The sequence below is a fragment of the Natator depressus genome, chromosome 8, assembly GCF_965152275.1.
Source record: "Natator depressus isolate rNatDep1 chromosome 8, rNatDep2.hap1, whole genome shotgun sequence".
In the NCBI taxonomy this organism is placed as follows: Eukaryota; Metazoa; Chordata; order Testudines; family Cheloniidae; genus Natator; species Natator depressus.
This window is the reverse complement of record NC_134241.1, coordinates 88585635-88598778: the sequence shown is the minus strand read 5'-3', so window position 1 is coordinate 88598778 and position 13144 is coordinate 88585635. Positions and strand designations below refer to the sequence as shown.

At 41.5% G+C, this 13144-nt stretch overlaps 1 protein-coding gene across 3 annotated transcripts in view; it reads right to left on the bottom strand.

Annotated features, from left to right (window-relative positions):
- The window catches only part of JAK1 (Janus kinase 1), a 104124-nt gene that overhangs the window by 11448 nt on the left and 79532 nt on the right, over nucleotides 1-13144 (bottom strand). For all 3 annotated transcript variants that reach the window (XM_074961590.1, XM_074961591.1, XM_074961592.1), the window contains 9 exons: nucleotides 12234-12391; nucleotides 10728-10851; nucleotides 7283-7472; nucleotides 5372-5478; nucleotides 2917-3063; nucleotides 2053-2140; nucleotides 1333-1460; nucleotides 620-755; nucleotides 40-191 (listed from right to left, as the gene is read on the bottom strand). In XM_074961590.1, the coding sequence (XP_074817691.1) occupies nucleotides 40-191; nucleotides 620-755; nucleotides 1333-1460; nucleotides 2053-2140; nucleotides 2917-3063; nucleotides 5372-5478; nucleotides 7283-7472; nucleotides 10728-10851; nucleotides 12234-12391 (1230 nt within the window). The remainder of the gene's footprint in view (nucleotides 1-39; nucleotides 192-619; nucleotides 756-1332; nucleotides 1461-2052; nucleotides 2141-2916; nucleotides 3064-5371; nucleotides 5479-7282; nucleotides 7473-10727; nucleotides 10852-12233; nucleotides 12392-13144) is intronic.

Genomic DNA, 13144 nt, shown 5'->3' with positions numbered 1-13144 from the left:
TTCACACAGCAAGGGAAGACTTATGAAACAGACTTTTACCTCTGCTAATGTCTTATCTTTCAGGGGTGCTTCTCCATTATAGCAGATTTCCCACAGTGTTGTGCCAAAACTCCACTTGTCTGCTGCAACACTTAAATTTTTTGAATCTTCAACACATTCAGGTGCAATCCAAGGGATTCGTTCGACACATTCTTAGATAAAAGACAGTTTACGTGATCTGGAGTTAATATCAATTAAGGGCTAGAAAAACTGCCAAGTTATTCAGCATTCTATTGCACTATAGCAATTTAACAAATAACTAGTTACAAGTATCGGATGTGCCCTGAGCCTTCATAAAACTGGGATTCCTCTTCTATTAGCTCATTAAACCCAGTGTTGCTTTTTTACATCTTGTGTGTGTGTGTGTGTGTGCGCACAGAATGACAAAGGTAACCAAATACACCGAATGTGAGCAACATACCACTTTATTATGTGTATCCACAAAACTATAACTCAAAGCTGTACAGAATGGAAGAGAGAGATACCAGGCTGTCAACCAGAAGGAACTATCTGGTAAAACAACATTTTCTCTCTTCCTTCCCAACCACAGTAAAATGAATAATCTGATTTTATACGGTACCTTGTCTGGATAGCACCATTATTGGAATTCCTGGGTCACTCAGTTTAATGAAAGGACCATATTCATGGTCAATTCCCTCTCTTGCTAATAAAATATTTTTCGTGCACACATTTCCATGTACTAACTCTTTATCCTCCTGTATTTAAAAGAGGGTTACAATAAATACAATGATGCAGCCACGCTATGCAAATACCTTTGTTTACATGGCTCAAGAGAGAGATGTAAAGTATCCAGTCTGAGCTCCAACAAGTAGCTTGGGAGAAATGCTCCTGCAGCAGGAAGGTGGTGGGGGGGGGGGGCGGGGGGACTGCACACTTATATGCCACTTTCACCCACAGATCTCAATGCACTATATAAAAATGGGCAAGAATCATCATCCCTCTTTCATAAGGGATGTAAATGAAGGCCAGGGGCATTAAGTGACTTGCCTGAGGTCATAAAATGGCAGAGATGGGCACTGTATTAGATTTGACATTAAATAGGCACCCATCTGCTACTCTAGGAGCCTTGGACATTATTTGAAATAATATAATAAAAACAACGAGGAGGTCTGACTTCCACCCCACCCCAGACCACAGATGTTCCTGTGTGTTCTATTGAACAATACCCAGAAAAAGGAATTTCACGGGCAGCTACTGCACACTAATTTTGCGATTTAGACCAAAAAAACCCTACAGGCAGTACTTTCCCCCACTAGCATGCTGCCTACTTACCAAGTAGCTTAATGCACTTGCCAGCTGTTTGGCTACTTTGAATTTCCAAGGAGTTGTGAGAACATCACTTTTCCGGTGCATAAAGAGATCCAGTGGCCCAAATTCAACAAACTCTTCAACCATGATATCTACAAAAATAGAGTCATGCCTTCAGTATGTAGCAACAGTATTATGTCTGAAATAATCCAAAGGGCATAACTGGGTCTTTCATGGAGAGCTACATTTTTGGAGCATCTGCACCACACCACTGTGTCTGTACTAATGCTTTAAATCAGAAGTGAATTCACTGCTTGTGAAGGATCCAGATTAACAAAGGGTTCCACTGGCCACATAATAGGTACAGTATATGCACTGGCCCCCTCCTCAACCCTGACCTGGGAGGTAACCTCTACTGGCAGGCAAAACTCCAATGAGTGGGAAGTCAATACCTTGTCTGGTCTCCTGACCCAAGGAAACCATTCTTATAAACACTGTCTGAAGATAAGTGGCATTAGGAGGGAAAACTCTGATATGACACACAGCTGAAGGAAAGGCTCCTCATTCCAATTCTACCACCACTTTGATTATTATTTATTATTTGTACTGCAGTAGTGCCTCAGGCTCCCAGTCATGGACTAGGACCTGTTGTGCTAGGCGCTGAACAAAAAGACCTACCCTTCCCTTAACGGCTTATGTCTTCATTTCGTAAGAGCCACATTGACAGATTTTAAATGAACTCACTTTCTACATCGCGGACACAGACCCCGTGAAGGAAGACGATGTGTTTGTGGGAAATTTGCCTCATCATGCTTGCTGTCTCAAAAAACGCCTATTAGAAAGTGAAATAGTAAAAGTAAATACCAGCATTTCAGTGGCTATCCTAAAGTAAGGCATGTAAGGAAACAACTGAAGGTGACATAACAATATTATAAAGTTCAGGAAAGACCAATGTGACTCCTGTAACATGCAGGATCAACAACACATTAAAGTGCTACATAAACACCACTGCAGCGAAGGTGCAACAGAAGTGCTGTTGTTTAAACTTTATATACCATGCCAACTCTTTAGCCAAGGTTTTCAAAGCATCTTATCAACATTAAGCCTCGCCATCCTCCTGTATAGTAGCAGCTCCTCTTCACAAGGAATAAACTGAGGCACAAAGAGGTTAAGTGACTTACATGCGGCTATATGGTGTATCAGTGTCAGAGGTGCTGATAGACTCTAGCATCCTGACTCCAAGCCTACTGCATGCAGGACCAGGGCGTAATCTAGTAGTTACAACAAGTGCTTATCCCTGTGTATAGCCCACTGAACTCAGGGACTGCTGACTTCAGAAGTTAGACTTGCATGTGGGATCAGGGCCTGGATTTGTGACTCATCTGAAAAAACTGACTCCTGACTAAGTTAGATTGATCTTGTCAGGTGCATGAGTATTGCCAGGGAACGTTAGGTAGCATCTTGCATGCAAAATGCTAGCCTTAAATTTTCAACTTCCTCACTTTTGATACAAAACTAATGTTATTTAAATAATGAACATCTGAACATGAATAAGGTGGCATTGGCTACTTGTTTGTATACTATGAACTGAAAAGAGAAAGAACTTGCCAAAGAAATGTCTCTATGACTGGGGTCCAAGACTTTGAGGAGGACTTTCTTCTCTTTTTCATCCTGGTACCCTTCAGTCTCATCTTCCTTATAATTAAGAATCCCAGAGTAAATCTGTGTTCTTGTTCCTCTTCCAAGGTGTTCATCCTAAAACATAATGTATAACCGGCATTTTCAAACCAAGGCATCAAAGAAACCGGTGTAGAGCTACAAAAATACTTAATACAAGTCCTTGCAACCACTCAGAATTCCCTATTCCACTTGCTTTAGTAATTTTCAGATTTCACCATCAGCAGTCTATCAGCAAAGAGAAACTAGTAACATTTTACAGTAAGTGCCAGCTCATTATTTCTCGTTTTGGTATTCTCTGAAAATGGTATTTTTTATCATGCTGAACTCATTTAGTATTAATAGGATGTCAGATAGTAGAGTTACATTAATACCAAACAAGTCCAGCATGATTTAATGTTATTAGAATGAATGTCAAATGAATTAATGATGACTGGCCTCTTATTTACAACAGGATGACATTGATGTGTTACTTTAAAGTGTTACCAAAAAATTACAGCAAGTAGTATTTCAATGGAACTCACTTTCAGGGATATTAGAAAAAACAAATGACATTTCCCCTCAAATTAACAGAGGATTCTCCTTGGTTCTTTTGCAGGAAGAAAGTATGTATGTGCTGATTATTAACCTATATATATAAAGAAGTGAGTCTCAGAGCCCAGGTCAACAGAGCACAAACACCGTGAGCCCAAATATATGGCTACAAACAGCACTGCAGATGTTCCTTCTCCAGCGGGAGCCCAGGCAGGAACAACTACACTGCTACAGTAACTCCTCACTTAACGTTGTCCTGGTTAATGTTGTTACATTGCTGATCAATTAGGGAACATGCTCATTTAAAGTTGCGCAATGCTCCCTTATAACGTTGTTTGGCAGCCGTCTGCTTTGTCCACTGCTTGCAGAAAGAGCAGCCCGTTGGAGCTAGTTGGTGGGGTTTGGAACCAGGGTGGACTGGCAGCCCCCTATCAGCTCCCCTAAGTTCCCTGTGCGGCAGCTGCCCTGCAGGCTATCAATTGCCAGGCAGTTCAGCTGTCCCTCCCCACACTGCCATGTGCTGCTCCTGCCCTCTGCCTTGGAGCTACTCCCAGGAGCCTCCTGCTTGCTGTGCGTGGGGGGGAGGGTGAGAAAGAGAAGAGTGGTGCTAATGTCAGCGTGTCCCCTGCTCCTGCCCCCCATCTCACAGAGCAGTGGGGGGGGGGGGGGGGACGACACACAGGGCTCAGGACGGAGGGAGCTTGCTGGCAGGAGCTGCTGTCTCAACTTGCTAATCTACTTAAAAAGGCAATGTACTTAGAGTGGCGTCAGCGTACTTAAAGGGGCAATGCGCCTCTGTCTCTCTCACACACAGGGTGTGTGTCTCAGTCTCTCTCTGCCATGCTGTCTCCCCTCCCTCCATTTGTGCTGCCTTGTAGAGTGTCAGGCTACACTAACAATGTGTAAACTCTTGAGGGCTCAGCTGAGTGCTAGTTCATCGTTTAGCAGTAAGGCATTCCCTGGGAAATATCCCACCCTCTTCCACCCTCTGACTTCACCACCTCAACCAAGCTTCACAATCATCATTGCTGTGTACAGTATTAAATTATTTGTTTAAAACTTATACTGTGTGTGTGTGTGCCTGTGTGTATATATATAAAATATAGTCTTTTGTCTGGCGAAAAAACTTTCCCTGGAACCTAACTCCTGCTATTTACATTAATTCTTATGGGGAAATTGGATTCGCTTAACATCGTTTCACTTAAAGTAGCATTTTTCAGGACCATAACTACAACGTTAAGCGAAGAGTTACTGTATTTGTTGACCCAAGCTCTGACACTTGCTGCTGCAGGTTTTTTTTTGGTAGTATAGACATAGCTTTATAGTCACTTAAATTCCATTGACTTTCAGACAGACATATGCTCCTAAATCCCTCAGTCACTTCTGAAATGGGACTTAAGCTCCTAAATCACTTAGGTTCCTCGTTTCCTACTGGGCAAGATCTCAGTCTTCAGTACAGTTTTTCTCTACTGAATCAAGCCTTTAAAAATATAAGACCTTTACAAAACAAAGTGGGTTAGGGTGTATGGGTGATAAAATTAAGATTCCCAAAACCAGCCTAGGAAATGTGTTTTTCCTTCCTGATGGAAAAACATGTACATGGGGTACTTCCTTCCTGCTATGCAAGTGCATATAACCCATCATTGCTAAAACACTTGAGTTCACATTGGGTGGCTTAATAGCTCTTTTAAACTAATAATGATTTTTTTAAAACCTCTTTTGGGGGAGGGGAGACTATCGTTGTTGAGATTTCATGTTATTTCCCTAGGCATGAAGGCTGTTCGTTCTTGTTTGGTTGTACTAGGCAACTGAAAAGATCAGCGAAGCAAATTGATATTCAGCAGCTACTTACCTGCTTAACTTCTTCTTTAAGAATTCGATGAAAACTCAATTGACCTAGAGGGCAAACCGGATGCCATTCCTGGCCTTTCTTTGTTGCCACTAACAAGTTAGAGATTTCTGGAAAGAGAGAAAACACATTTTGCTGTAGTTGATTTTTTAATCATAAATTAGCAATTCCTTACTTCTAATAGTTTATCCAATAATGGAGTTTTATCTTCCATACGCTAACTGCAAGCTAATATTCCCAGACAGTTTAAGGGAAAAACCATAAAATGTGATTATCTGGTCAGGTAACTTCTCCTAGCATCTAACTATCACTTGGAAGAGAATCCAATAAAAAACACCCATTTTTTAATCTCCCCATTGTAACATTAGCGAGTGTTGCTCTGTACAGCACCACAAAAATTGCCAGTACTTTCTGCACTGAAAAATATACAGGACACAAACGCGCCTGTTAAGCACTGGCCTGCATTGGGGTTACTGCAACTCCACAATGCCTCAAGCAGAGCGCTGGAAAGCAATGTACACAGGGTTTCCTGGAGCTACAGGTGCCAACTTTCCAATATGCCAGAGGGTGCTCACTGCTCAACCCCTGGCTCTGCACAGGCCCTGCCCCCACTCCACGCCCTCCCCATAGCCTTCATGCCCTTGCTCCTCCCCCTCCCCCCCCCCCCCCCCGAGCCTCCAGCATGTCACAAAACAGCTGATCAGGAAGTGTGGGGAGGGAGGGGGAGGCGCTGATCAGCAGGACTGCTGGTGGGTGGGAGGCGCTGTGAGCGGGGCAGGGAAGGGAGCTGCTGACGTATTACTGTGGCTCTTTGGCAAAGTATATTGGTAAATTCTGACTCCTTCTCAGGCTCAGGTTGGCCACCCCTGGCTTTAGTTTCTGAAGCACTGACAATGTTGTTACATAAGCAGGGCAACATGCCTCTCATATGTACAAATTATATTTGTCTAAACTTTTCACAAACTAAAAAGGTAACTACTTTATCTCAATTATTCCCCTTATTCTAACAGGAAACCATTATCTGATCAACAGGACCACACCACGTCCTTCCTCTTTCATAAAGTTCAGCTACAAGTAATTTGTACACTTTTTATAAAGTGACTTTAATGAAATTCACAACACACTGCGCAAAGTTCCGTTCTACTCCCATAACCAATTTTAAAGCGAAGTCTGAAGTCCTTGCTCAGACAAAATTCCCAATGACTTCAAAGTGTGTTCTATCTGAGTAATGGCTTCAGGATCAACCCCTTTGTTTCTCTCTTTTAATTATTATTATTATTATTATTTATTATTAAACACTTGACCTCAAGAGCAAGTGATATTTAAACAAAAGGTTGTAAACATGACTTTCCACCCTGCATGCTTTCTTTGGTAGAACAAAAAACACAGTGGATGGCAGCACCCCTGCTTGGTGCATGTGTCTTTTGCTGGGGGTGGGGGAAGCCAGTAAATGATTACTGCTTACATTTTACAATATTAAGAGGTATTTAAACACATGACTCATTATGAGTCATGTGTGAGATTTTTTTTTAAAAACCTCTAAGAGCTATATTAAAATTAGTATTCTATTGTTGATACTACGGGGCTGGTTATTTACATGCTGAAGGCAATGTGCTACTTACTTTTAAAACTGTGCACAAATTATGCTAGCAATTAGCAACAGCCCTTGAACATCCTGTGCTGAGATCACACAGTTCTCAAAAAATAATTTGTTCATCGTACTTGCAGTACTATGAAGTACCTAGTCTTTTTTATTAAAAACAGCTTTTCCCCCCTGAAACAAGTAGGATATTTTTAAATTTATTTTTAAATTTGTCAAAAATTAATTTAAAAACAGAACAAAATGCAAAGTCCCTCTGTGATCAGAAATGCCTTCAGCTTCTCTAGAACAAAGTCTGAAGAGAGAGTCGCTACCTTTTGGTTTTGGCTGGCAGCATCTCTTCAGTGTAAAGCTTATGTTGTCCGTTCTAAGGGTCTGTCCCTTCAAGTGATCCATCAGTTCTTTTAAAGATGGGAAAAACTTATTTGAGCCATGAAGGAAGCAACCGTCTTTTGTCACCTCGATCTGGAAGTTCTTGTACTGGATCGACTCATTTAACCTTTGCTATTTTAGGGGAAAAAAAGGCAAAATGTTAATCAGAAAAATGAAACAATAGGTCATAGGAGCTGACAAAGCACATCTGAGGCCAAATTCATTCCTGATGAGAGCCCAAAGAAGACAGTGAAATTAAACCAGGGACCAATTTAGCACTATAAATCTACCCATGCCAACTTAAAGCCTCTGCTTTTAAAGTGCCATATACTAAAAATATAATGGGGCCAATTTCCCCAATCCTTAATGGAGTAAAATTCCTAATAGTGTCAATTAAGGGCTGCAGAATTTGAACTTATGTCTCAAAATATAAATCTTTCCTAAAACAACTTTAAATGCACAAATGATGGTTCGACTTGCTATAATGCAGGATAGACTGTTCCAGATGCTGAGGGGAAAAGCCCTTTTAAACCTCAAACCTGAATAAGTTCTCCAGTTGCAGTTCATATCCTGGGAGTACATTTTCAATTGTAGGTACCTATGACCTGTGGCTTTGAAATTTTACCCCCCCACCCCCCGCCATCTTTTAGCCTGAACTGCTACATACTAGATCTCTGGGTGTGATTCTTCTTCAAGTCTCTACAGTATTTGTACATTTGCAATAAGGTTCTCCTAGTTTTCCAAGACAAACTTCACATAGTGCCTCAACTTCCTCATCTGTACAAGGGAAATAATGATCACCCACTTCTGTAAAATGTGTTGCTATACAAAAGCTGTATGCAGTGTTGTAGCCATGTTGGTCCCAGGATATTAGAGAGACCAGGTGGGTGAGGTAATATATTTATCTTTTTCTGTTGGTGAGAGAGACAAGCTTTCACGCTTACACAGAGTTCTTCTTTAGGGCCAGGGAAGCGGGCGGGGGGGGGGGGGGAATGGTAGGGGATTACAGACTGTTGTAATAAGCATAAAAAGCATAAATCCAGCATTTCTATTCAGTCCATGATTTTTAGTGTCTAGCAAAGTTATGAATTTAAGCTCCGAGGCTCATCTTTTGCAGGTGTTGCACAGGTTTCATTTAAGGATGAGGACTGAGAGGTCAGCTATAGAGTGATTGCTTTGTAAAATGTGTTCGCCCACAGGTGATAGGGTGTTTTTGTCTTTTATCATTTTTCTATATGAGTTCGTTTGAGAGCATAGTTATTGTCTGGTTTCACCCACATAGTTGTTATTGGGGCATTTAATGCACTGGATGAGGTACACCACATGTTGTGACTGGCACATGTAGGACTCATGCATCTTGAAAGGTGTGTTGTGGGGAGTGTTCATCATTGCAACACTAGACATACATCTACGGGTTTTGCATCTGTTGTTCTGGCGAAGTCTAGTGCTGCTTTGAGTTGGTGTGTCCTGGTCTGTGGGGACCCTGCTTCTGATGATGAGCTTGGAGATGTTGGGGGAGTTGTTTGAAGGCTAGAATAGAGGGGTCAGGAAAGATTTCTTTCAGGATGCGATCCCCACTGAGTATGGGTTGTAATTGTTTGATGATACCTTGTATGGGTTTCAGTGAGGGATGGTAGATGATAAGGGTGTGCGGTTGAAGAGGGTTTTATTTTTGTATTGAAGAAGGTTCTCTCAGTGTATTTGGGGTATCCATGATGCGATCTATTTCTCTGGTGTCCCTGTTTGGTGAAGGCAGTTTTAAGAGTGTTAAAGTGTATATCCCACACTTTCTCCTCAGAGCACATTCTGAGGTATCTGAATGCCTGGCTGAAGATAACAGATTTCTTGGTATGTTTTGGGGTGGTTGCTGGACCTGTGAAAGTAGTGTGGTGATTCGTGGATTTCTTGTATATAGCTGTCTATAGGTTTCTATTCTTGAAGCTGATCATGGTCTTCAGGAAGGAGCTGCTAGTGTAGGAGTGTTCTAGAGAGTTTAATGGATGGGTGGTGATTGTTGAAGTTATGGTGGAAATCTAAGGGAGTTTAGCTTGTCTGTCCAGAGGATGAAAATATCCTCAATGTATCTCAGGTTTATAATTGGTTTCATGGTGCATGTGTCCAGAAATTCTTCTTCAAGGTAGCCCATGGGGTTGGTATATTGGGGAGCCATCCTTATACCCATGGCTGTTCCTATGGTTTGGACAAAGTGTTTATTGTGGAATGTAAAACTGTTGTGGGAATTTTACATAATTTTACCTTCCTTGCATCTATTATATCCTGCAGTCCTACTTTCAAGCGTTACTCACGGATGTCCTTACCTCTCCTACACCCCATTCGTTTTTTTGCTATTTCTGTTACCTATGGGTGTGCCCTCTGCTGCAGCTTTCCTTACTCCCATCTGAAGATAAACCCTGCAGAAGAGGGCACTGTATGTATATTTGCTTGTCCCATTCAATCCCCCATATGTACCACACTTAGTTATTTTATATTGTGGAATTCCATTTGCCATTTTCCTCCCAATTCCCTACATGGCTCAAATTCTTGAGTAGTTTTGGAAAGTACCTCCTAGTTTGGTTCTTTTAAGTGGTCCATCCAGCCACTTACTCACATGGTCCTAATCACTGCAGCATCTGAGCACCATCATCTCCTACATATAGTACCATTCCTTTCTGTAGTTAATTTTAACAACTCTGGACCAATTCTGCTTTCAGATCCATCGACACAATTGCCACTGAAGTCAGTGGGAGTTGTACATGCATAGCTTGGGGCCAAATTCTAACCTTAAAGAAATGAGCCCAGCAATGACCCTTGAAGGACCCACTTAATAAGTGACTGCCTGACTTCCCAACATTTGTCTACAACCAATTTTCTATCCAGTTTATCATTCTGTCACTTCTTCCAAAATACTGTACATTGTTAACTTCCTGTATGATGCCTTGTCCAATGCCTCTTATATAGATCCAGGCAAACAACCCTCATCTAATGTCTCTATCACTTGTCCAGAAAACGACCTAAAGAAACATTTTGGATAGAGTGAGGAACTCTGACAGTCACTCTTCCTTCTGCAGATCTTTGAGCATATATTTCATCCAACAAAAGCATCATTTTGGATCTGTCACTCACATGCCCTCCTGCGTGGAGTCCCAGTGGGAATTCTGCATAAACTGTGGTATCCCTGTCAGACTGGTTCAGGTACTCATGGAGATTTACCCTGTGAGTAAGCAGGCTGTTGTGGCTATTGGGGCCAGTTGTTAGAGTCAGACAGGATCACATGCACTAAGCTACCGAATTACATGTATATGGATCATGAGGAGTTTATAGCCTTTACCTGACTCCAACACCGTGTGTGATGCTTGTAACTTCATTTAGCGATGTGTCCCAACATACCTGTGAGATTTCAGAACACGTCACTGTCATGAGGATGTGATTAAAGTCTGTACAGCTCCACCTCAGCACATACATCCCCTCCTCATTCCCTTCTTGTCTCAATTTGTTGATGGCATACTCTGTGCTGAAACAGTTAACAGAAGAATGAGTATAATGGGCAAATGAGCAGTTACATTCCAAAGCTATTTTAATCAAATGTCCTCTTGAAATCTACACTTTAGAACAAGAATGAGCAACTGCATTATACAAGCACTTACACTATTAAAACATACTTTATACTGTGTGCATGTATACACACCTTAATTTGTTAACAAGCTTCCAGAACTGTATGCATGTAATAGCTTTGTTTTCTGTTTGTTGCACCTTCAAATTTTGAAGAACTATGCCTGTCTGCAGGAACAGTTGCCATTATGTTTTCATATGTAGTTGTAGCCTATTACAAGTGACGTGCACACACTACAGTCTCTTATGGACACTATTTTTAATCTAAAATAAAAATATGCTTTATGACTGGGAACACAAGAGGAAAAAACAATGGGATGGCAAAAACAAAGGAAGAAATGAGATAATTCCTTCAACTGCAATAAAAATGAGAATACCACCACTTTGTATTTGCATACATTTGCAAAGATTTCTTGGCTGGGGTTGACACACTTCACCATTTGTTGACACACTTCACCATTTGGGGATGTATGTGCAGTTCAATTAGCAATAGTTCAACTCTAGTGCAGACCCTGCCAAAGTGCTCTATAGACATTAATGAATTAAGCCTTCACCTGCTCCTATGAGATAAGTAAACATTTTCATTTTACAGATGAGGAAAATGAGGTCCAGAGAATCAGTACCCAGTTACTCCATGTAGTCAGTGGCAAAGCTAAAAGTAGAACCCAGGAAGAAGTGGTTAGTTTGGAGAGGAAGTCAGGATTCCTGGGTTTATAGTTTAAAAAACAGCACAAAAATGAAAGTACAGACTACATAAGAAAACATTGTGTGCACGTCACTTGTAATGGCCTGTAGAACTATAAAAACAAAACATCTCTGCAGAAAGCAGGGCTCTTGGAAATGTAGAATAGCACAATGCAGAAGATAAAGACATTGTGAGTGTGATTTTTACAGGCGCTCAGCAGTGGCCTTACTCTGCTGGGAGTATTGCCATTTTATTGTTTACTTCAATAACAGAAGAGTTAGGCCAGCAGTAAGTGCTTCTGAAAATCCTACCCTACAGTTTCAAATGACTTACACCAGATGTTGTTCTCCTTCTCTCCCGTCTTAGCAACATTTTAACAAATTGTCTCAAACTGAACATGCAAATATCTGAGAAACAGTTTGGCACTGTAAAAATAAATGCTGGTTTCCAGCAGTCTTGTTCATCATCAATTAAGTCACCCTACAATCCTTTGCTAGCAAATCCCTGCTAGTCAAGAACCCTCCTAAATTTCTCAATTTCCTCAGTTAGTTCAGGGTAGTGCTATGGCTCTAGGAGGGGATAAATGCATTTAAACTAACCAAATGGGTCCATGGCAGCCGTTTTTTATGTTGTGCACTATCAAAGGTGGCGCTACATCAGTGCAGAGATAGAGGTGGGCATCTGCAGTAAGTCTGAAGTATCCATCTACTAAAGATGCAAATGACAAGGCCTCCTCATGTGAAGAAAGTTTTAATTCCTAGAATAAAGAAGATATTTTAGTCAAGAATTATTGCAGCTCAGTTAAAAAATTAATAAAGGAGAGAAGGAGAGGGTTAGAATCTGGGAATTTATGTATGCTACTGTTTTCCCCAGGATTTTTCAAAGGGCAAGGCAAAATGTTATCCGAGTACCTACGGCACAAAGAAATATTTAGAAGGGCAACAATGACCATCATACATCCCCAGATATCTTTTTGACTGGTTAGCATGGGTGAGCAGATGGTTTATGGTGAGCTACACACACACCCTTACTCTCCAGTGAGATCCACGAGTGCAGAGTCTGGCACCCATGTGGGTCCCTCTGATTCAAAAGGACTTCTCAGGAGCATGTGGGAGGGCCACACTGGATTCGGAGGCACACATGTTTTGATAGTTCCTTTCTAAATTCTGGCATCCAAAATAATGCTCAGCAGGAGGAAAAGGTCAGGGTACTCTCATTGAGGAGTCCCATTATTCCTATGTTTGCTGGTGTTCTCTTGCCTCTTCCCCACCAGATCTTTCTCTTGGTCTCCTCTCCCTCCATACTCATTGCTGTTTCTCTTCTTCCTCCACGCTGCTTTTCTCTTGCCAAGATGCATCCAGGGAGGTCACAGAGAACTAACTATGAAGTGTGGTGGGGTTGTTTACCACATACTGGGGGGGCTTGGATGGGGATAAAAACAAGTGTTGTGGTATGGATAGTGACACGTGCACAACTGCATAGCTTTGGGGAAGAAAGATGTTGTTTATCA